The sequence below is a fragment of the Marmota flaviventris genome, chromosome 4, assembly GCF_047511675.1.
Source record: "Marmota flaviventris isolate mMarFla1 chromosome 4, mMarFla1.hap1, whole genome shotgun sequence".
NCBI lineage: Eukaryota > Metazoa > Chordata > Mammalia > Rodentia > Sciuridae > Marmota > Marmota flaviventris.
Window position 1 is genome coordinate 16,259,571 of NC_092501.1, and position 21,101 is coordinate 16,280,671.

Below are 21,101 nucleotides of genomic sequence, written 5' to 3' on the forward strand. Positions count from 1 at the left end.
GCATGCACCATGCCCAGTGCTCAAAAGGTCCTGGGCTGGTTTTAAGCTTTGCTGTCACCCTCTTGAAACGTGTGGCCATTTTGAACAAGGAGAGCCACACTTTGGTTTGCATTGGGCCCTGCAAATGATGTAGCTGATTCTGCAGAAGTGTTGAGCTCATTGCAGAGAATGAGCCAGGGAAGACGACCTACCTGCCTCGGTGCAAAGGGATGTGTACCAAGGAGCTGAAGTGTGGAAGTATCTCAGTAAAGCTGAGTGCATCCGGGGCTGTGCCAAGGAGATGCCTGGGGGCTTAACTCTCGTCCCCCATAATCTCCATCTACTCTCCTACATGCCCCTCCTATTCTTCAATAGAGACATTTGGTTTTTCTTTATCTTAACATGAAGAGCTATGCAAATGCAGCCTTGCACCCCCTTCTTCCAGTCAACTTGCTGGTCAGAAAAATCTGGGTCTGACTCTTTGCTTTTAACCCCTCTCTCTGTGGTTTACCTGCCAACGGTGGGTGGGAGGCAGGAGCCCACTCTGAACATTTGTTCTAAGGCCCAGTGATCTCCAAACCCAACTGGGGTTAGGATTGGGGTGGGGGGGAGAGAAGCCCACCACAAACCAGATTCCCACTTTGGTAAACCAGAGTTTAGGAACCACCGGGTCACACGAAGGTCTTTATTTGTACACATCTTTCTTCCAGACACGGTATAAGGAATCCTGGAGTAAACTTCGAGACGGTGGATATAAACTGAGGTTGGATGCCATTCCGTTCCAGGCAGCAAAGGCTTCTAGTGAAATCATAAGTGATGTGAGCATCCGATACTATGACAATGTTTCATCCTACCCAGCTTTAGCTCTTTTTTGCCTCTAACCCCTGCCTTCTTTTGCCTGTGGATAATTTCCTCTCCTCTCCGAACTGACTGTGTTAGGGCAATCAGATAATGACCAGTGCAAAAGAACATACCTTACAACAAAAAAAAATTCCCTAGCCGGGGGTACAAAGCCAAATGCTGGACTGTAAACATGGACCCCGGGCAGATGAAATGTACCCTCCACCAAGAGTTTTCATAAAGGGAGTCTGTGTGAAGAGACCGTTAACAATGCGTGCACCTTCTTGCAGCCCCGGCCGCCCAAGTGCTAATGTGTCCTGCCATTTCATAGCTGAGCCCTTTAGTCATTGGGAGTCTTGCATATGAAAGAATAGACCTTTTGACAACTCCCGCGCGTTTTCTTTTAACTCACCCAGTTACTGTCAAAAGAACAAAACATTTTTGCCCAATACCCACCTCTTCCATTCCGTGTCCCTTGTCCCTGAGCTGTTACTCTCTCCCGCTCTCTTTCCCTTTAGTACAAATACAAAGAGGCATTTGAGAAAATGAAAGGACAGATGCTTGGCTCCCGGAGCTTGGAAGATGATCTCAGCCTTGCACATTCAGTGCACGCGACCTCACTGCAGAGTGATGTAAGTAGGAGAAAATGCGACCGGAGCCGGGGGCCCCGCTTAACCATGCTCATGGCACAGCCAACTAGTGTCACTTGTCCTTGTGGAAGTGGGCATTGGTTCTGTTGTTAAATTGCGTTTGGACTTCAGCCTCTTCTGTTATCAAATGAGGTTGGATGAGTTGACCCCTTAGTTCCCTTCCGGGCAGGACATTCTTTGATTTGGAACACTGACCGCAAATGGTGGCCTATGGCCTGCAGAGGTATTTTGTTTGGTCTGCGGAGTGAATTAGCTGCAAATATTTAAAAACGGAAAGTGTGACATAAAAGTTTGAGAAGCTAGACTGGGTTCCCGAAGGCCACCGTGGGTTGAGGTTGCTTACCAACATCTTGCTGGTAGCTCCCTACAGAGGGGTTCTGTGCTCTCCTGGCCAGCAGCTGCCCCTCCTCCTCTGCCTTTTCCTTCACTTATTTGTGCTACCTGCACAAATGTGGGCATCTGAGCTTGCCACCACCCTCAGAGTTGATCCTGACCCCCGGGGTGTTGGCACATGTGTGTACATGCTGTCTCCTTGCACATGTGAGCTGGCTAACACCACTGGTAACATCTGCATTCAACATGTTACGAAAGTCCAAATGCTGTCATGTACAATGTCTCATAAAACCTCAAACCATCTCTGGGAACTAACTCTGCCTTGTTATTCACCCTGGTTTCCTGATAAGGAGATGGAGACTGTGTTGGTTTGCATCGCTGTGACCAAAATACCTGACAAGAATAACTTAGAGGAGGGAAAGTTTATTTGGGCTCATAGTTCATGGTTCAGTCCATGGTCAGTCAAGTCCATTGCTTTGGGCTGAAGGTGAGGGAGAGTATCGTGGCGGAAAGGCATGATGGGAGAGCTCTGCTCCATTCATGGCAGCCAGGAAACAGAAAGAGAGAAGGAGGAATGGGGCCACAGGGAAGATGCACCCTTCCAGGGCTCACTTCCATGACCCCCCTCTTTCAGCCATGACCCACCTGTCTACAGTTACCCGCCGGCTGAACCATTCAAACTCAGATGAACTGATAAGGCTACAGCTCTCATAATCTAATCTTCTCACCTCTTACAATCCAGCCATTTCTCCTCTGAACATTCTTGCATTAATATGGGAGCTTTTGAGGGACACCTCATATCCAAGTCATAATTAGAGACTGGGTGGTTCAGTCCCTTACTTAAGGTCAACTAGAGAGGAGCAAGGCCAGGAAGGGGCGCCGACTCCATGTCTCATACTCTTTCCACAGCTTCACATGTTCTTGGCTGTTTTATTCTCTGTCTCGGTTTCCCCATTTCTAATACCCACCCCCCTTTCTTTTTGTCCTGTGACTGTGGGGCTGGGCATGAATTGTGCTTGGCCTTGTGCTAGAGCGAGGGCAGGATAAGTGGAGTGGCAATTTAGGGTGGGGTGATGGAGCTTCAGGGAAGCGATGGGAAAGATGGAGGAGGACGAGGAAGAGAAGGTGGTGATTACGCACCTGACTCCCGAGAGGGCCCTGGCTGAAATCCACAGGCCTTCCAGTAGCTCCTCCAGGAGGGTGTGGAGCCGTGGTCTGGAGTGGGTTTCCCTTACCTTCTCAGGATATGCATTGGGTTTGGGGAATGTCCATCCCTCAGGGCTGGCTCTCCAGGCATCCACCCTACTGCTCCTGGCCCTCAGGTTGACCAGGAAGTCACCTAATATTTTGAGAAAGTTCTTCCTTAGTTACTGTGAGATGAGGACCCTTGGTGTCTGAACCCTGAACCTGAGTGGATGGTGTGGAAAAGAGTAAAAAGTGGACAGGGTCCAGGGTGGCCGTGCGTCTTCATACCTCTGGAAAAATGAGAAGATCTAACGAATTGAGCCAGGAGATCACTGACGTTCTATCCTGGGCCTTGTATTCTCCCCTAACAGGGGAGCTGTGGGCCTTCTTTACCCAGATCAATGACCTCCAGGAGCTGGGGTGGTGAATGGCAGGACTTGGAGTTGAGCCCTGCTTATTAGGCCATTCCTCACAAGTAAGGAGCACAAATCCTGTCAGGAACATCCCCGGGGCTGACCTGGGACACTTACACTGCAGTGGCTCTTGCTGACAGTCCCATTGCAAATGGTGGCTTTGAAATAGCCGCTGTTGATCTGTTTGCCCCTCCAGGTGAATTACAGGAAAGGCTTTGAACACTCAAAGGCACACTTCCATCTGCCGTTGGACATGGTAACCCTGGTGCACGCCAAGAAGGCTCAGACCCTGGCCAGCGACCAGGACTACAGACATCCACTCCCCCAGCACACGTCCTTGGCAGAAGACCTGAGGCTGCGCTGTGCCAAGAAAGCTCACAAGTTGCAGAGCGAGGTAAGGAGGCCTGGCCTCTCCCTCAAGGCCCTTCTTCTCCCAGGTCTGACTGTGCAGCACTGGCCTGCAGCTCCTGACAGCTCAGTAAAGGCCGCAGGCCTTGGGAATCCTAAATGTGCATCTTCTTCTGAGGCACAACCTGAGAGTTCCTGCACAATTACATGAGTCAATAAGGACAACCACCACTTACTGAGTATTTTTGCTCAATTCCAAGCACCGTGTTTTCACCCATTCTCTTGTTTACTCCTCACACTAACCCTGAAGGGATGGTCTTCATCCCCACCACACAGAGAAGTTACAGTGAGGTGCCAAGAAGATAAACGGCTTACCCAAGATCACACAACTGTACATGAGAGAGGGGGGGTGCTAGACTTGAACTTGAGGTTCAAGTGGTGGAGATGCCCTTAGGTTTATACATTTTCACACTCAGGAGTTGCCAGTGGCTTTGCCTCTGGCTGCATATTGGATGGAGGGTTCCTTTTGGAGCTTTCTCCACTCCTGTCCCCCCTTCTGGGGAGCACTAAGATGTGTCTGTAGACGCTGCTCAGAACCCATCCATCAACTGACCCACATCAGGGGAAGCGAGCGCAGGAGGAGGTCTGGGGAATCAGAGCCCCTTCTTCAGGCTTCTCCTGGTGCCTGTCCTCTGCAGCAGGCCAGGGAGGGGCAGGAAGAAGGAGGACTTACTGGCTCTGGAGGAGAGGCAGCTAACGCTCCTCTGCAGCAGCAGCAGCAGCCTGTTTTGCTCACACCTCTATCCCAGGTTGCCAGGTGTGCGTGCTCCGAGATTTGCAGGTAACAGGCCTCTGTAGGAGAGTAGAACACCACACGAGACCCCGTTCCTGGTTTGGCAGTGCCAGCGAGCTGAGCGGCGCTCAGGTCTGGTGTCTGTCGTCTCTTGGAGTTTTATGCCTGTGTACGGTGTTTACTCAATGACATCAGCTGTCAGGAACCTGAGAGCAGCTGTAGGAACCAGGGAGCTGCCACACTCATCCCGGGCCCCTTTGTCACTTGCACAGAGCCCTCGCTTGCCCTGCCTCCTGTCGTGATGGCAATTGGAAGGCAGAAGGCCCAGGGGCCACCTCGCTGGCTGAGGGGAGTGACTTTGGGGACTCTTTAAACTGTCATCCCAAATCACTCTGGTGCACACGCTCGCCCCTATCCAGGCAGGCTCAGACAGGCCTTTGCCAGAGTGTTTTGGATTCGTTTATTAGTTCTTTCTTAACCCATAATTAATTAATGACACCCGCTGCTGCCGGGTTTTGTTTTAGAAGACCTGTTAAGCCATTTGCACGCACGCCCCAAGACGACTGACTTCCTACCCGCAATCCACCCCAGCGTTTATTTTTTGATAGCTCACATTAAAATGAAAATCTGTCTAGCGTCGCTACCACAGCTACTCTGAGACAAGTGACAGCAGAATTATCTTCTTCTGACCTACATTTTCCCCCCTAATGAGCATTTACCAAGAAGCATCTGTGCGATCGCTGAGCATGGTGTATCTGAGAGACGGACGCGGCCCTGAGTTCTAATGATGACAGATGCTATGTCACAGACCTCTGGCTTCTCCTTGCTATTGTTCTGAGGGTTCAGCTTTTCTGATTCTTTGTATTGTTCCTTGCAGAATTTGTACCGCTCAGACCTGAACTTCATGCGAGGCGTTGCATGCGTTGTTCCAGGCACGTTAGAGATTGAAGGAAGAAAGAGGGCATCTGAGCTCATCAGTGAGGTGACTGGGACTGGGGGTGGGGCTGTAAGGCCAGTGGGAACTTAAGTTGTCACAGTGGTGGCTCACCACCTAGCCTCTTGCCTGGCTTCTGTCCTCACTGATTTTTTTCCATGCAGTTAGATGCCATTGAAGATGTCATTGTGACCCTGGAGTCAGTTCCTGAATTAACATGTAACAATTATCCACTGTCCCTTTGAAAAGTGGCCCTGTAGTACAATGCAAAGCCAATAGGCTTTGGAGACCAATAGATAAGAGATTGAAGTTTCAGACCAGTGTTCATTTGCTGTATGCCCTCAGACCAGTGACTAGGTCTCTCTGAGCCTCAGTTTCTTAATTAGTCAAATGGGAATACTCATGCCTCCCCATTTAGCTTTTGTGAGGGCTCACACTAATCTAAGCACAGTTCATGTGTCAGCTATATACAAAGTGTTCACTATAAGATTGGTGGTAATTTTTGGTTAAAAAGAATATGCAATGCTTAGAATTCTGCACCCCTGGGTAATGTAGCTCAGTCCTGAGATGCCCACAGGACTTCTTTCCACAGTCTGTGCAAGGACAGGGGTACATAATGGAGGCACAGGAGTAGAAGGTGTCAGAGTGTAGCCCAGGAGCTCCAGTGGGTTCCCAGTGTGCTTCTCGTGGGAGTTTAGGTCTTGTTTGTGCTCCAGTTCTTCAAGGAAGTCACTAAAATGAAGGTTTCTTAAGCTCACGATACATCAGAACCCTGTTGGAGCTTAAAAGAAAACCCAGAGATGTGGGCCCCACTAGTGACTTTCTGATCCTCAGCCTCCCCAGTATCTGGGATTACTGGTCTCCTGGGTTGTGTGGCAGGTGCATAGTTAGAGGCTACAAAGCTGGCCCTAGTGTCACCTCAAGCACAGGGCAACCGGGTCTCTGTTCGGGAGCAAACTTCAAATTTAAATAGTCTCGTTTGCTTTCATGGCAAAGGCTAGCTCTCCCCTTCCCCTCATGAGTGTCTGGTTCAGTCCACCGTCCTGTCCTCCTCTCTGCTTCTTCATCCCCGTAAGTTGGGAGGTCACAAGAGTAGGGGACCGACTGGACTCTGGAGCGACAGGCTTGCAGCCTTTGCAAAATGAGTCTTTAACTAGTATTCCAAGAACTGGTTCTCCTCTGGGTTTAAACCTTACGGAGTCGTCGTCTTCCTTTCTCGTGTGTGGATTTAGAGTAAATACCGTCAGCATCCTGGGTCGATCAAGTACACGACTGTGACGGACACCCCCAATCTCCTTCATGCAAAGTTCAGCAACCAGATTACCAACGAGGTAAACTCTCCTATGGCTTTTAAAAAACTGATATTTGTGGGCTGAGGGAGGAGGAAGAGCCTGTGTTTGTACGGAGGCTTAGAAAGCAAAGAGCATGATGTGCAGAGTCTGAATATTGTCCAGAGGGAAAGAGGAGCAGTAGGGAATGTGGGTTAGTCTGTGGTCTTGCTCCCTTAGGGCTGGCTTGGACCAGCCTCTGCAGCGTCCCCTGGGAGTGCTCAGTCCCCACCCTGAGCCACTGAATCCAAAGGTTATGTCACGAGAGCCTCAGATGATTCCTTTGCACATTAAAGTCTGACAAGTTCTGGTCTATAATTCCTTTCTTCTATCTAGGCAAATATGGACTCACCAATTTTATATTGTCACTGTGGGGAGGATCTGTGGTTGTGCTTGGACGGTCCCAAGGCTCAGGGCTCGTCAGTCTTCCTGATCCCTGCCTCCTCTCCTTCTCACTCCCTATTTACCTGGCTCTAGCAAAAGGAAAAGAATGTTACTCCATAAGCTGTCTTTCCCACCCTTTTGATCCTACTTCTTTCACTGACCTGACATAGGTGTGCTGAGCAGAGATGTAAATATTGAGTTGTCTTTAGGTTTTAAGATTCTCCTGACTGTGACTTTTAGAAGTCAAGTGAAATTTGACTATTGATATGATATATATATTTTTAAATCGGAGTCTCTCTAAGTTGCTTAGGGCCTTCACAGTTGCTGAGGCTGCCTTTGAATGTGCTATTCTCCTGTCTCAGCCTCCCAAGTAGCTGGGATTACAGGCATGTGCCATCCTGCCTTGCTTGAATATGATTGATACTGTTAATTTCCACTTTCACCCCAAGCTAAGAAGTAAGAAGTGAGCTGAAGAAAAAAGTCTGGAGAGGTGGAATTCATGGTGTGGTTCAGTGATGTTATCCGTTTTAAATTCTTATTTAACCTTTCCTGACTCTCTTGTGAATTGAGTGCCAAGCAGTGACAATACCTTTTATGATGGCCTCTGGCCTTGGAGAACTCAGCAACCCTTTAGCCCCCTTTCTAATCATCAGGATCGATACTCTGTAGAGGATGAGGCCATCCAGGACAGCCCTGGCATGGGCTTGCTCATGGGGAGGATCCCTGGTGTCAGGACAGGATGCACAACAGGACTGGGCGCCCCCTTCCTTCAGGCAGGGCTTTTTCTAAATCTCTCAGGTCTTAGCATCATCTTATGCTTTGTCCCCAAGGACAAGGTCTGTGTCGTGAGAAATGTCAATAGCATCCTTAAATTTACATCATTCCCTGGCCTATTATTGAGCAAAGAAAATAGCAGCTTTTTATATATTTCTCCTGTTTTACTGATTTGACCCATAAAGACTTGTATGGGAGGAAATGTCTCCCTGGAGGTGGCAGATGTTCCTCTGACATTGAATGATCTTTTGCTGTCATGTTTGCCCAGTTACAAAAGAGGAGTGTCCAGCACTTCAGAAACGCATAGCACTTATCTTCTTTCTTTCTTTTCTTTTTTTTTTTTTTTTCGGTTGCGGGCAGCGTCTCTATAAAGCAGCTGGAGAGGATGCTAGACACCAGTACACAATGACCCTGGGTCTGCCCGAGTTTGTCCGAGCAAAAACAAATGCGGCCAATCTGAGCGACGTAAGCCTGTCCTACTGCCCAACTTGAGCATGCTCCCAGCTGTGCATGCTTGTGTGTCTGTGACGAGCCCTGACAGTGACCTTTCTGGCATTCACAGGAGCCACAATACAGATGCATGTTTTAAATGCATGTTTTAGATGCCCCTGTGCAACCCGCCTACCTTTGCCCAAATGTGTCGGGTGCATAGGTGTGCTCAGAGCCTGCCGCAGGATGTGCTGAGATTTTTCTCTCCAAATAGGAAGTCTTTGCTTCTCAGAAATTGGTTCTGGAGCCCTGTGCTACAAATGAAAGGGGTAGCCTTTGTTCACTGATTCATGTAATTTATTTTTTTTTAAAAAAGATGTACATGTGTTCCCACTTTAGGCAAAATACAAGGAGTCTTGGCATAATCTCCGTGCTCAAGGCTACAAGCTGACAATAGATGCGCTCCCCTTCCAGGCTGCAAGGGCCTCTGGGGACATCGCCAGCGATGTGAGTGGAATGTTCTGACCTTCCATCTTGCCTAATCTCTGTTAACTTCATGTAAAACAATGTCTGTGGCTGATTTCCCTGAATTAAAGCAAATCTATAACCATGAGAGACAGGATGTCACCTGCAGAATATATTAGTTATGAATGAGATCCTTTGACAGAGGGAGGGAAAGAAATGCTTTGTGAATCGGGAGCTAAATTCAGGCAACCGATCTCCAGCAGGAAGGAGCTTGTGGTTTATTTCTAATTGCAGAGTCTGGGCCATCTGGGGATGCCCTGTAATGTGTGAACTGCCTGTTTTGAAACCCCACCCAGAATTGGAACCGGATCTCCCCTGAGACGGCTAGGCAGCCCTAACATGCCTTCCCCTTGGCTCCCTGAAGTTTCCTGCCACAGTGTTAGGGTTTGCCAGCTGCGTTGCAGCCACTCTGTTGATAACGTCTGTAGCTTTGGGACATGAAGGTGACTTTCTCTTTCCCACAAACAAATCACAGAAAACGTGGACTTCAAATAAATGGATCCTGTCTTTTGGGTTTAATGTTTTGCCAAGCACAAACAGATGAAGCACGAGTTTCTCTTTTACCCTTTTTGATAAATTCCGTTTGGCCACAGGACACGTAAGGGGAGTGGGACCCTTGCTTTGGTTCTAAGGATCTGATTCTAATTAGATGGAAAGATGGAGCAATGTTTTAATTGTTCCTTCCCCAGGGAGGAAGGCAAGCTCTCAGGCCAGCCCCGCCGTGGTGGCTCTTATAATCTTCACCTCCTCTTGTAAGAGGTGATTTTTCTAGGGTCTTTGGGGTAGCACAGATGGAATTTAAGCAGCTGGGTACAGAACCCTGACCCGCTGGTGCTGCCGTCCAGTTTCTCTACAGACACGACTTTGTGAAGGAGCGAGGGAAGCTCATCGGGATCCGCAGTGTAAGCGATGACCCCCGCCTGCGGCACTGTCGGCTCATGGGCCAGCTGCAAAGTGAGCATCAGTACAAGAGGGAGGCAGCCGGCAGCCAAGCCCAGTGCCACCTACCCATGGACATGGTGCACCTGGTCCATGCCAGGAAGGCCCAGGCCCTGGCCAGTGACCATGACTACAGGACTCAGTACCACGAGTTCACAGCGCTACCCGAAGACCTGAAGTTGGCCTGGGCCAAGAAAGCCCACGCCCTGCAGAGTGAGGTAGGCCCCTTGTGGAATGCAAACCAGCCCCTCCTTCCTTCTTCCGCCACACGCTGGTGTCCACCACTGCCCCTTCCTTGGGCTTCTGGACCCTCAAGTCCCAGTGACTTGCTTCTTCTAAGTTGAAATCCATCATTCAGTCATTCAACCAATACTGCTGAGCACCTTCTACATACCAGGTACTGTGCTAGGCCCTGGGAGTGTAACAGTCAACAAAAAAGGAAAACAATCTCATGCTCATGGGACTTCTATTCTCCTGGAAGGAGATAGGCCATGATTGATAAGGCAAATCTATAGCAAGTTGGATGGCGACATGCTATGGAGACAAATGGCTCAGGGGAGTGGGTAGGGGGTGTGGATGTGTGTGTTCATGCACAGGCACAATCTAAAATACAGCATCAGGGTAGCTCTTGTTGGAAAGGTGACATTCACAGGCCTAAAGGAGACGAGAGAAGGGGATAGAGAATTCTAGGCAAATAGAACAGCAAGTTCAAAGGCCAGGGTCCTGGCAGGAACAGGCTTGGCATATTTGAGACCAGAGTGAAGCAAGTGGGGGGCTGTCATGGGAGATGGGGTCAGAGAGAACACAGGGTCTAGGCTGAGGATGGGAAGTATGGAGGTGAGGATATGACAAGAATAATTCAGGACCGGCTGACACCCGCTGACTGCTGCCCATTGCTTGTATCATTGCCACAGCTCTAAGGTGGGGACAGACATCACTCCTACCTTATAGATTGAGAGCATGAGGGAGGCACCAAGCAAAGTCTAGCTCTAGAACCCACTTTCTCAGCCATCCTGCTCACTTGGAGGGAGCCTGAAACAGGATGTCCTGCCCCTTATGGTGTACTGTAGACCCTGAGGCCCAGAATGTGGGGTCCTGCCCTGAGCAAGGACAGTGAGCAGGTGGCAGGGGCAGCAGCCCCTCCCCTGTCATGACTCCTGAGATGCAAATCCCAGGTCCTCCACCCTGGATGTGTGAGCTTGGGCAGTCCCTGTCCTTGCAAAACCTTGGACATGGAAACACTGACTTGGGACTTAGTAATGATGACAACGTGACCATGGCCAGTGCTTATGCAGGATGTGCAGAGTGGCGGACACGGTGCCACACATCGTCTCTCCAGGCCCTTAGCAGGAAGGTGGTCCTGTTTTAGAGAGTGATCCCTGGGCCATTGGCACATTAGCCCTTACTGTGTTCACCAAGGTTTCCCAGTTTGGGCACTTGTGTTAGTTTTGGCCAGATATTCCTTTGTGATGGGAACTGTCTTGTGTGCTGTAAAATATCTAACAATGTCCCTGATCTTTATCCTCTGGTTGCCCATTGCATCAGTCAGAAAGTTCTCCAAATATTGCCAATGTCCCTTGGGGATAAAATTAGCCCTAGTTGAGAATCTGGTTCTCGGTTGAGAACTGGTCCATGGGAAGCACTTAGCACCGAGCTTGGCCCATAGCACACTGGAACAAGTGTTAGCTGTTCTAGAATGTTCCCCCCAACATGCTTCCTGTCCTGGGGGCCTTCAGGGCAATGCCTGCTCTTAAGTTTAATTAGATATAGCAATAAAGGGGTGTTACAAACACATACTTGGTTATCAATTATTATGGTAATGGTCTTAATAAATCATTACGTTAGTAATTATGATTTGCAATATCACATCGTTCACCACTGGGGAGAGTATGGAGTGTGCAAGACCAATGGGTCCCCCAGAGGGAGATTTTACTTGCTGCCAACTTCCACTCTCAGGGTCACTGCTAGCAGGTGACCCTGAGAACCCCACCCACCCAAAAGAAAAGCTCAAAATGTGACTCTCCAGTGCCCAACTGGTCAATAGTCTATTTTGGGGGAGAAAAGAAACTGCTGAGACAGGACAGGCACTCAGGGAAGACTCTGAGGCCACCTGGGGGAGGTGAGGACGCCAGTCTGAGCCAGGAGGTGTGTGTTGGAGGCAGCCACTGTCCTTGCTCAGGGCAGGACCCCCCCCCCCCCCCCTTTCTGGCTTTCTAGGCCTCTGTCTCTGCACTGGAAAAGCAAAGAGGTTTGCTCTGATCCAGATTTTTGGGAATCATAGAAAAATGTTTATTTATTTTTGAAATGGCAGCATCAATATAATGTCATATTTTGTTTTACTAAGTAAGGAAAAGGGGGAAAAAACCCTAAATGCTACCTGAAGGTATGATTTATGTCACTGTTATTTCTAAACAGAAAGGAAACTTTAACACTAGAAAAAAATGGGACATCATCTAAACAGGAGAAACAGTGGTTGGCAATCTCATACTGACATTTTAAGACCAGGGTCTATATTACATTTTTGAAGGTTAAGAAGTTATGGCTTAAAAACTTAAACTACCATGTTATGCTACATGTACTGTCTTTTGATTATAAATTCGTTAATTTGGGAGTCTCGATTCTAGGATAGTTTAAATAGTAGACCTCAAAATGTCCAGCTGCTTTTGAGCCTTCAGCTTTATTGTTGTTATTATTTAAAAAATCAATTTTCATGTCGTTATATTATGTAGAAAAGGAAACAAATGCTTAATGGGAGGTCCCTCAACTTGGTAGTCCAAGAAGGAGTCTCCTCAATTGAGCTGCTGCCCCTGCCCTCTCCCATCCAGGCCAGAAGGAAAGCGTTGTGAGGGGCCAGAGGGGGCTGAGATGCCTGCTGCTAGGGCTGAGTTCCTCAAGGCCATGATTTCCCATGTCAGGGCCAAGCCCTTCTTTCCTCAGGAGTTTGTGAGATACCCGGGCTGGCCCTGGCAATGTCCATCATGGACACATGCTCGTCCTGCCGCCTCTTTGTGCCTTTTCAAGACTGCTATTCCATACTCCCTCCATGATCTCACGCTGGGACCATGGGAGGTCCTGAAAAGCACATGTCCCACTCTTTACAGGTGTGTGTCCTTGGGCAGACTCCTGAAACTCTCCATGCCTCAGCTTCCCCAACAATAGTCACAATAGCTAAGACATGTGGGACCCTTGCCCTGAGCTGGCATTAATATATATATTTTGCACAATATTATTTAAGATCTAGATAGGTACTAGTACTCCTAACTTTACAGATGCAGCAATAAAGCATGAATACTCTCAGTAACAATGTGCCCCACTCCACGGGCTGGCAGGGAAGTGACTTGCTCAAGACCCACTGCCAGGAGGAAGTGAAGCAGGATTCCAGCTCTGGTCTCCTGACCCCTGGATCAGTCTCTTTGGCTTCTGCATGTGGCTGGATTAGGAACCCCAATCTCTGGCTTCTGAGCCTGTGCTCCTGACTACAAGTGTGGCCTACTGTGTTAGTCAGATTTTTGTTCTTGTGACCAAAATACCTGACAAGAACAACTTACAGCAGGAAAGGTTTACTTTGGCTCATGGTTTCAGAGGTCTCAGTCCATGGGTAGCCAACTCCATCATGGCGGAAGGACATGGCAGGGAGAACTTTTAGCTCATGGCATTTGGGAAATAGAGAGATAGGAAGGGACCAGAGAGAAGATCAACCCTCCCAGGGCATGCTCCCATTGACCTATTTCCTCCAACTAGGTCCCACCTCCCAATAGTCCATTAACTATCAGTGGATTAATGGATTAATCCATTGGGTGGATTAATTCACTGATGAAGTCAAAATCCCCATGATTCAAAAGCCTAAAAGCCCCACCCCTGAACCTGGGGACCATGCTTTGAAAAATGATCCAAACCATAACACCTACCCAGAGTGCAGCAGCTCAAGGCTGTTCGGTGAATCCAGCCCATCTTTGAAACACCAAACATGTTCTACATGCAGATGAGAATAAGAACCCTCCCTTTGCAGGACAGTGTGAGGGTGGAACGAGATAGTGGGTCTAGAGCAAGCTCCACTGCACACAAGGTGACATGATAATGTTTCTAATTAGTACATATACCCCTTCCTCTAGGCACCTGGGTACTCACATCATTCACTCACAGGTTCATCATAACTCAGAGACTGAATGTTGCCTCTAGTGTATTTGCAACAGAGTGCTCCAAAACGGGGGTGCCCCCAAACCCCACTTATGACTCTGCAGGTGTCTTCCAGGTCTTAGTATATGGAAGGAAAATAGCGAGGTTGCTGTTTGCTGAAGCCAGATTTGGATGGGCAGTTTGGGAAGGTCTATTATTATCTTAGGCTCATTCTCTGAAGCCGTCTTTGGGTAGCTGATCTTCTCCACTCCCCGCCCTCTCCCCTCTTTTATCCTGAAGTCTGGGGCAGGTGTGTTGTTTTTAGGGTCTGGTGAATAGTCAAAGCTGGGCTGGGAGCTGAGATTTCAAAAGACGATCCATTTATAAGAGAGTGTGAGGTGCAGTCAGATCTTTGGGGAACCTGCATCTTGCTTTCTGACTTACCTGCGATCCTACTGTTCAGCTCAACAAAAGGCGAGTTGAAAGAGCGCTCCCCACTTCATCTGGCTTATGAAAGGAGCAAGGCCTGGCTGTGAAGAGGCCCTGTAGGATTATTCTCTCCAACTTAGAAATTTATCCAATTTTCTCTGTTCTTTATCAGAGTAGAAGGCAAAAGCTTTGCCGGTGTAGACTGAAAGATCGCGGTATAAAAAGCAATCTTACTGACATGGGGTTTTGAAACCTGCTCCCAAGCCTGAGTGATGTCTCCCTCCACCAGTTGGAAGGCAGAGTGGAATTGGCACAGGGGCATTAGCCAGCAGACAGCAGATCAGAAACGGACTCTCTTTGAGGCCAGCTGTGAGGAGCACTGTGAATCCTGAAATGAAAGAAAACTAAAAAGGCCGAGAGGCTGATTTCCAGAGTGATATTTTGCGTTACAGCAGAGCTTATATCTAAATTAGAGAAATGCCATTGACTTCGTTTAGATCCAAATTTTAGATTTCCTTAGAGAGGCTTTTCCACCTTTAAAAATGCCTAATTTCCATAAAGAGAAGAAGAAAGGGATGCAGGTGACTGTCTCATTGAAGGTAATGGTGGGCAGATCAAGGAATTGTTGTAAGGTTTGATGTTTTGGGGGGCTCCTAATCAACCCATTGTCTTAAAAGCACCTCTTATTATTTTCTCCAAGGAATGGTGCTGTAGTCCTAGTCTTCTGAGCCCTTAAAATGAAGAAAGAGAACAAAGATTAGCCCATTTTTGCAATATAAGCAAATCATAATGACACAGTGGGACGAGGTAAACTGAGGCTTGAAGAATTAAAATGGCTTACTCTTAGCCCATCGTGACTAAATTTGATTCAGTGTTTTAAATCCTGCTTTCATTGACTCCTTCCCCCTTCACTTTTGCTACCACAAGAACAAAACTCTAACTGGCTCTTGTCCCTAAGTACTCTCACATGTTTTCATGAGAACAGAGGGGTTGACATGACCTTCCAGTGTCACAGAGGGAAATCGAGTCACATTTTGGTAAAATTTGCCCCTAGTTACAGCAGGGTTGATCTGGGCTCAAAGCAATTTTTTCAACCCAATACTGAGTGGAGCGATTTGATATGGGCAGGTGGTCAGTCATCTCCCTGGCAGCATACATAAAAGAATCCTGGCCGCTGCCTGGGTCTGAGCACATGTCTCAGCTCTTTCTTTAAGTGAGAGTTCACAGAAACCATCACCTTTGGCTGCAGATCCTGCTGGTGGGGGCTTCTTGTATCACGTGCAGGATTCATTATTTACCTCCTGGCAGAATGCACAATGCAAATGACTGGACTTGATGACCCGCAGAACGCGCTCCTGAGGAAGGGGCTGAACTGTTGTAAGGAGACTTATTGCAAATGCCATTGCAAGTCAAGGACCTTCTTGAAGTGCCCTAAGAGTCTTGGGCACTCTGCTGAGAAAGCCCACGACTTTCTTTCTCCAGTTTCGCTACAAGTCGGACCTCATGGCCATGAAGGGGACAGGATGGCTAGCACTGAGATCCCCACAGATAGAGAGCGCCAGGAAGGCGGGAGAACTCATCAGCGAGGTACCATCAACCTGTCCCTTCCAGAGTGACACTTCTTTGAAGAGAGAACCTGTTCATGGAGTAGGGATCCCAAGCGGGATCCAGGGCTGCTGGATTCCCAGTGTTTTTCTGGGACCATTTGCAACAAAATTCTAAAACGGAATGAGATTTCCCACCAAAGGAAATCACTATTGGGGAACTAAAGGCAAACATGTTAGAAGGTTCTCAGTAAACACAGTATATACAATCATGATCAAATATGGCCATTATTTTATTGGAGGCAAGGAGTTTGCACCTGCCTACCCAGTTGACTCATAGTGTCTAGTGTCCAGACAGTCTCGGAGAGTGTTAAAGGTGGCACACAGTGTCCTTCATTGAATTCCCCACCAGGTTAATGACCTGGAGATCCCTCCCTTGGAATCCCCTTATGGGTGACTCTGCCTTCTCTGTGTCCTTCATAATGGAACTTGTCTGGTCAGGGTCCAAGCAGGATCACGTTAATGCTGAACATTGTCCTCTGCTCTATTCCTTTATTGTGAAGAGTCTTTTTCTTTAAGAGAGTCAATACCTGTAAAATGTTCCTAATCACAGAAGAGAGCTTGGATCTTTCCCATGCTATTGATTTGGGTACCCACCAGAAAGATTTGTTCTCCAATAATGTCACTGGTATCTTTGATTCTAAAGGGGGTGGGGTGAAGCCACATCTGGGAAAATGCATGATGTGCGACTGTGTTTGGTGGAAACCTTTGTCTTTCTCTTATAGACCAAATACCGTAAAAAACCAGACAGTATCAAGTTCACCACAGTGGTTGACTCCCCAGATCTGGTTCACGCCAAGAATAGCTACGTGCATTGCAACGAGGTGGGTTCTTTCTCCTCACTCATCCTGGGCATGCGGTGGGGTGCAGCTGCTCAGTGGTCAGTGCTGAAGAACACAAGCTCTGGGTTCAAATCCTGTTTGTGGGGACATTATTTAACTCCCGGAATGGAAACCTTCTGAGATTGCAAATCTTCTCTCTAGATGACTGTGGGTCAGTTACTTTCACTCTTCTAACCTCAGGTCTCTTATGTGAAGGGGGTTGCGGGACAGGGGAAAAATGAGAGCAATGATTTCATGAGATTAAGTGAATTAAGTGAGGATTAAATAAATAAAAGCAAATAAAGCTTTTAGCGAGTACGGCAAGTACTGTATAAATGCCCCTTATTATGGCTTGATCCATAATCATAATGATAATAATGCCAAGTATTATTGATGATCCCTTACCCTGCGAGAGACCAGATATATCTTAATTGCTGATGAATGGCAATGGAATTAAAAGCTTAATATAACCCAGTTAGGTTAAAAAAAAAAGAAAGAAAAAGAAAAGGAAAAGGAAGAGCAGCTACGTTCAATCTGCTTTTGTTCCCTGTATAATTTAGCTCCATTTCCTCTATCTTGTATTTATTTCAAGAAGTGGGAACCTATTTTTCCCTCTCCTGGATTGTCAAGGAATCGATCCTGTAAGCATGGGGACAGAGCTGCCCCATCCACACAGGGAGCCCAGATGCTGTACTGACCTGTACATTTGCATTTGCAAAGTCCATAGTGAATTTGAGACTGGATTAGACTCTTGTATTTTCCTCTTTAAAATTACATGAGACTCAAATACTTTCTAAAATTGTTCGCACTTTTTTTTTTTTTTTGGTACTGGAGATTGAACCCAGGGGTGCTTAACCCCTGAGCCACATCCCCAGTCCTTTTTATATTTTATTTTGAGACAGGGTCTTTCTAAGTTGCTCAGGGCCTTGTTAAGTTGCTGAGGCTGGCTTTGAACTTGTGATCCTCCTGCCTCAGGCTCTTGATTCCCTGGGATTCTAGGTGTGTGCCACCAAACCTGGCTACAAGTTTTCATTTGCTGCTCTAGATGTAGCAATCATGATGTAGTTTGAGTTTTAAAATTGTATCTGCTTGGGTCCTGGGTGAACTATGAAAAGCTTAAATTTTTTTGAATACATGTTGACATTTTGTAATAAGAATAACTTCTTAGGTGTATTATTATTATTATTTCTATTAGTATTAAACAACAAAGGCCTGAAGCTGTATCTTATTACCAGTAAAAATCATGTGTCATGCTCCCTTGCAAAGACCCTCTGAAATATCCACACACCTTAGACTGCAAGTGTGGCCAGCCAGTATGTTGATTTGTGATCCATTTGGAGCAGATCTTGGTGAATATTTTTAACAGGGTCTATGTGGAACCAGCCACCTCCACTTGACCCTGGTCCCAAAGGCTGCTGCCTCCAGGCACAAGATTCTAGAAGGACCTCTCCTTGTGTAGGGCTGGGTTTTGCTCCATCTGGTGGGCAGTTGTGTGGGAGGGGCAGGAGAGAGAATCAGCTGCTTCTCCCCTGTGGCTTCACCCTTGACCATGAGTCTGCCTTACCCACAGCGCCTGTACAGGTTGGGGGATGCAGAAGCCCTGCACAGATACACCCTGATCCCCGACCACCCTGAGTTCACCCGAGCCCGCCTCAACGCGCTGCACCTGAGTGACGTAAGTGAGCTTCTGGTCCCTGTCCTGTGGGCCTACTTTGCTAAAATGACCTGTGCCCGAAGTGGATTTTATTCATTAGAAATAGAAGAGTCCTAGGAAGGAGGAGGTGAAAGAGAAGGAACAGTGAACTGAGAGTGGGACACACTGTTTGTGTGACTTTTGACACTTTCCTTGCTGGACCTGTTTGCTCACCTGTAAAACCCGGTTGAGGCTGAGCGACATGAGGTTCCTTCTGGCTCTAATATTCTGATCTGGGCATGGCTCCATGGACCTTAGTGTGTGCTAGATAGTGGTCAGGGGCGTGTTCTCCTGGCCCCCGCAGGTGTCTGCATCCTGGTTCCCTCAGCCATCCAGAGGAGTGCAGCCATGGAGATGGAGTGGTGCCACCTCACCCTGCACCTTGGGGAGACGCCCCATGGTAGCCTCTCCTGTCCGAATGCACTTGCCCCTCTGTCCATGTATCTGTCCCCTGCAACACTCCAGTTTCCCTGGGACGCCTGCATGACCAAGATGCTGTTTCCTAGACCCAGGCTTGTTGTTAGCAGGGGTTGGAGCCCCCCCACCCCCCGGTAGTAATAGAATAGGCAGCTGCATGGCCAGCAAAGCTATGATCCCTGGATAACAGGTAGAGAGGCGTTGGAATCAAAAGACGTTCTCAGATTGGAATAACACAGGCTGAGTGTGTCAGCCTGGGGCAGCGAGCGGCCTCCCAGAGCCTGGCCATTCTTCCCTCCCTGGCCTGGCCATTGTGTCCTGGGGCTCCGTGCGGATCGACAGCTGCTGCCGCTCACCCCAGAGGTGGCCGCCTCGCAGGGGTTGGCAAGAGGCGCCTTCTAGTTAGCGTGTGTATTAGTTTGTTGCGTTTGTAAAGCCCTGTGGGATCCCACGCAGTGAATGCGCTGGTGCTTTGTAAATATGAGTTATTATGACCATTTGATGCTTTTGAGGGATGCACGAGGGATAATTTTAGAACAGAAGCTCTGGTGGGCTGACCTCCATCTGGGGAAGCTGGACCGCCCCCTCCGCAGAGCTGGCTCAGGACATCTAGCTCATTAAGCGGCCAGGATGGGGAGGCAGGGCCTCCACTGGAGGGACTTCCGGAGGCCCAGAGCCATGGAAGCTGGGATCAAATTGCCAGTCCACTGGGGGCCCAGCTTAAGGAGGAAAGAAGCCACCCCAGGTTAGTGGCGGGGAGCATCTTCCCTCTCATGGGGGGCCAGCCCCACAGAGTCCTCGAGCTGAAATTAGCTGCCGGGGCGTGCAGGTGTGAAACTCATGGACCTCATTTGAAAGAGCGCTTCTCTGGGGGCGTGTGGAATACGCACAATTGGATCAAGTGCTCTGTGAGGAGGAGGTGGAGGCAAAGTGACCTTCCTGGGCAAAGAAAGCCATTGAGATGTGCAAGGCAGCCGGAATAACTCAAAATCAAATGGCTCTAATGCGTGAGGACGAGGACAAGACTGTGCCCACTGTGATCAAGAAGAGGAGCGCCCAGGGTTCCAAATCAAAGGGCCTCCAGAATCTAAGGATCCCAGTGGCAAGGCAAAAACCTCAACAGAATAAAAAACTCAGGGGGAAGTGATCATAATCAGGCAAAGAGTAGACAGGAGGAAGAACAGGAGAAGGAGCTCGGGCCACTCTCTGGCCAGATGACCCCCGAGCCACCGATACTCCGAAGCTGGGTATATGGGACACCAGCGTGGGATGACGTTGGGCTTGGAGGTTGTGCAAAGCTTGGTGTCATTAGCCAGCCCGGGCCTGGCGTGGAGGCTCTTCTCAGAGAGACACTGTGTCCCCGACACAGAGGGTGACAGGGCTTTTTGACTGTTTGCTATCTGATGAGGTGGGGCCACCAAAATAGGAAGCATCATGCTGAAGGGGATCGCTGTTCTGCTGTTATCTGAAGGCTCCTCCCTTCTGTCTTCCAGTGCTAGCCGCCAAACTCGAGGGTGACACCCAGTAAATGGAATTGTTTAGGCTCTGTATCCATCAATTAGGTGATTTCCCCAGCATGACTGGTCTGCGTTCCAGGCCCTCGGACACTGTAGATATTTGGTTCCTGGTCTGCGCTGTTGGATTTTGGAGGGGGAAGTGGGGGCGAAAGTGAGGGTGATGACCACAGGCACACACAGGTGACAGACCCGCCCTGCCTGGCCCAGTGCTTCATGGTTCCCTCTGGTGCCAGGCCCAGCCTGGGAGGGGCTGGGCCTCTTCGTTGCTTTCTGCCCTTCCTCCTTTGCTCCATCTCCCAATCCCCCCATGGAACAGAGGACCAGCCTTGACCTCTATTTCCGGGTGACAAGAGTAAGATTCTTTAAGGGCCCTGCCCCGCTGTGGCTGATGAAACAAGCGAGTCGTGATGAGGTCTGGGGCCGTCACTTTGTCCTCTGTTGGTGATGTGCGGCTTTCCTGCTGTCTCCCTTCTCTGTGGCTGAATAAAAGCGAGCCCTCCGCTGGGACCTCCCGAGGACGCCTTTCATGGAGTCATTCCCTTACCTTGAAAAAAAAAAATCGCTACATGAAGGCGCTGGAGATTTTGACACCTCCATTGGTGGTGTGGGTCTACCCGAGGACCGAGGCTGTGATTCCAGACTCCTGGAGG

At 48.7% G+C, this 21,101-nt stretch overlaps 1 protein-coding gene across 1 annotated transcript in view; it reads left to right on the top strand.

Moving 5' to 3' along the window:
• The window catches only part of Nrap (nebulin related anchoring protein), a 70,797-nt gene that overhangs the window by 45,835 nt on the left and 3,861 nt on the right, over positions 1-21,101 (top strand). The window contains exons 27-37 of the mRNA XM_071610889.1: positions 690-797; positions 1,338-1,451; positions 3,597-3,794; positions 5,419-5,523; positions 6,708-6,806; positions 8,322-8,426; positions 8,790-8,897; positions 9,761-10,072; positions 15,882-15,986; positions 16,729-16,827; positions 18,395-18,499. Coding sequence (XP_071466990.1) covers positions 690-797; positions 1,338-1,451; positions 3,597-3,794; positions 5,419-5,523; positions 6,708-6,806; positions 8,322-8,426; positions 8,790-8,897; positions 9,761-10,072; positions 15,882-15,986; positions 16,729-16,827; positions 18,395-18,499 — 1,458 coding nt within the window. The remainder of the gene's footprint in view (positions 1-689; positions 798-1,337; positions 1,452-3,596; positions 3,795-5,418; positions 5,524-6,707; positions 6,807-8,321; positions 8,427-8,789; positions 8,898-9,760; positions 10,073-15,881; positions 15,987-16,728; positions 16,828-18,394; positions 18,500-21,101) is intronic.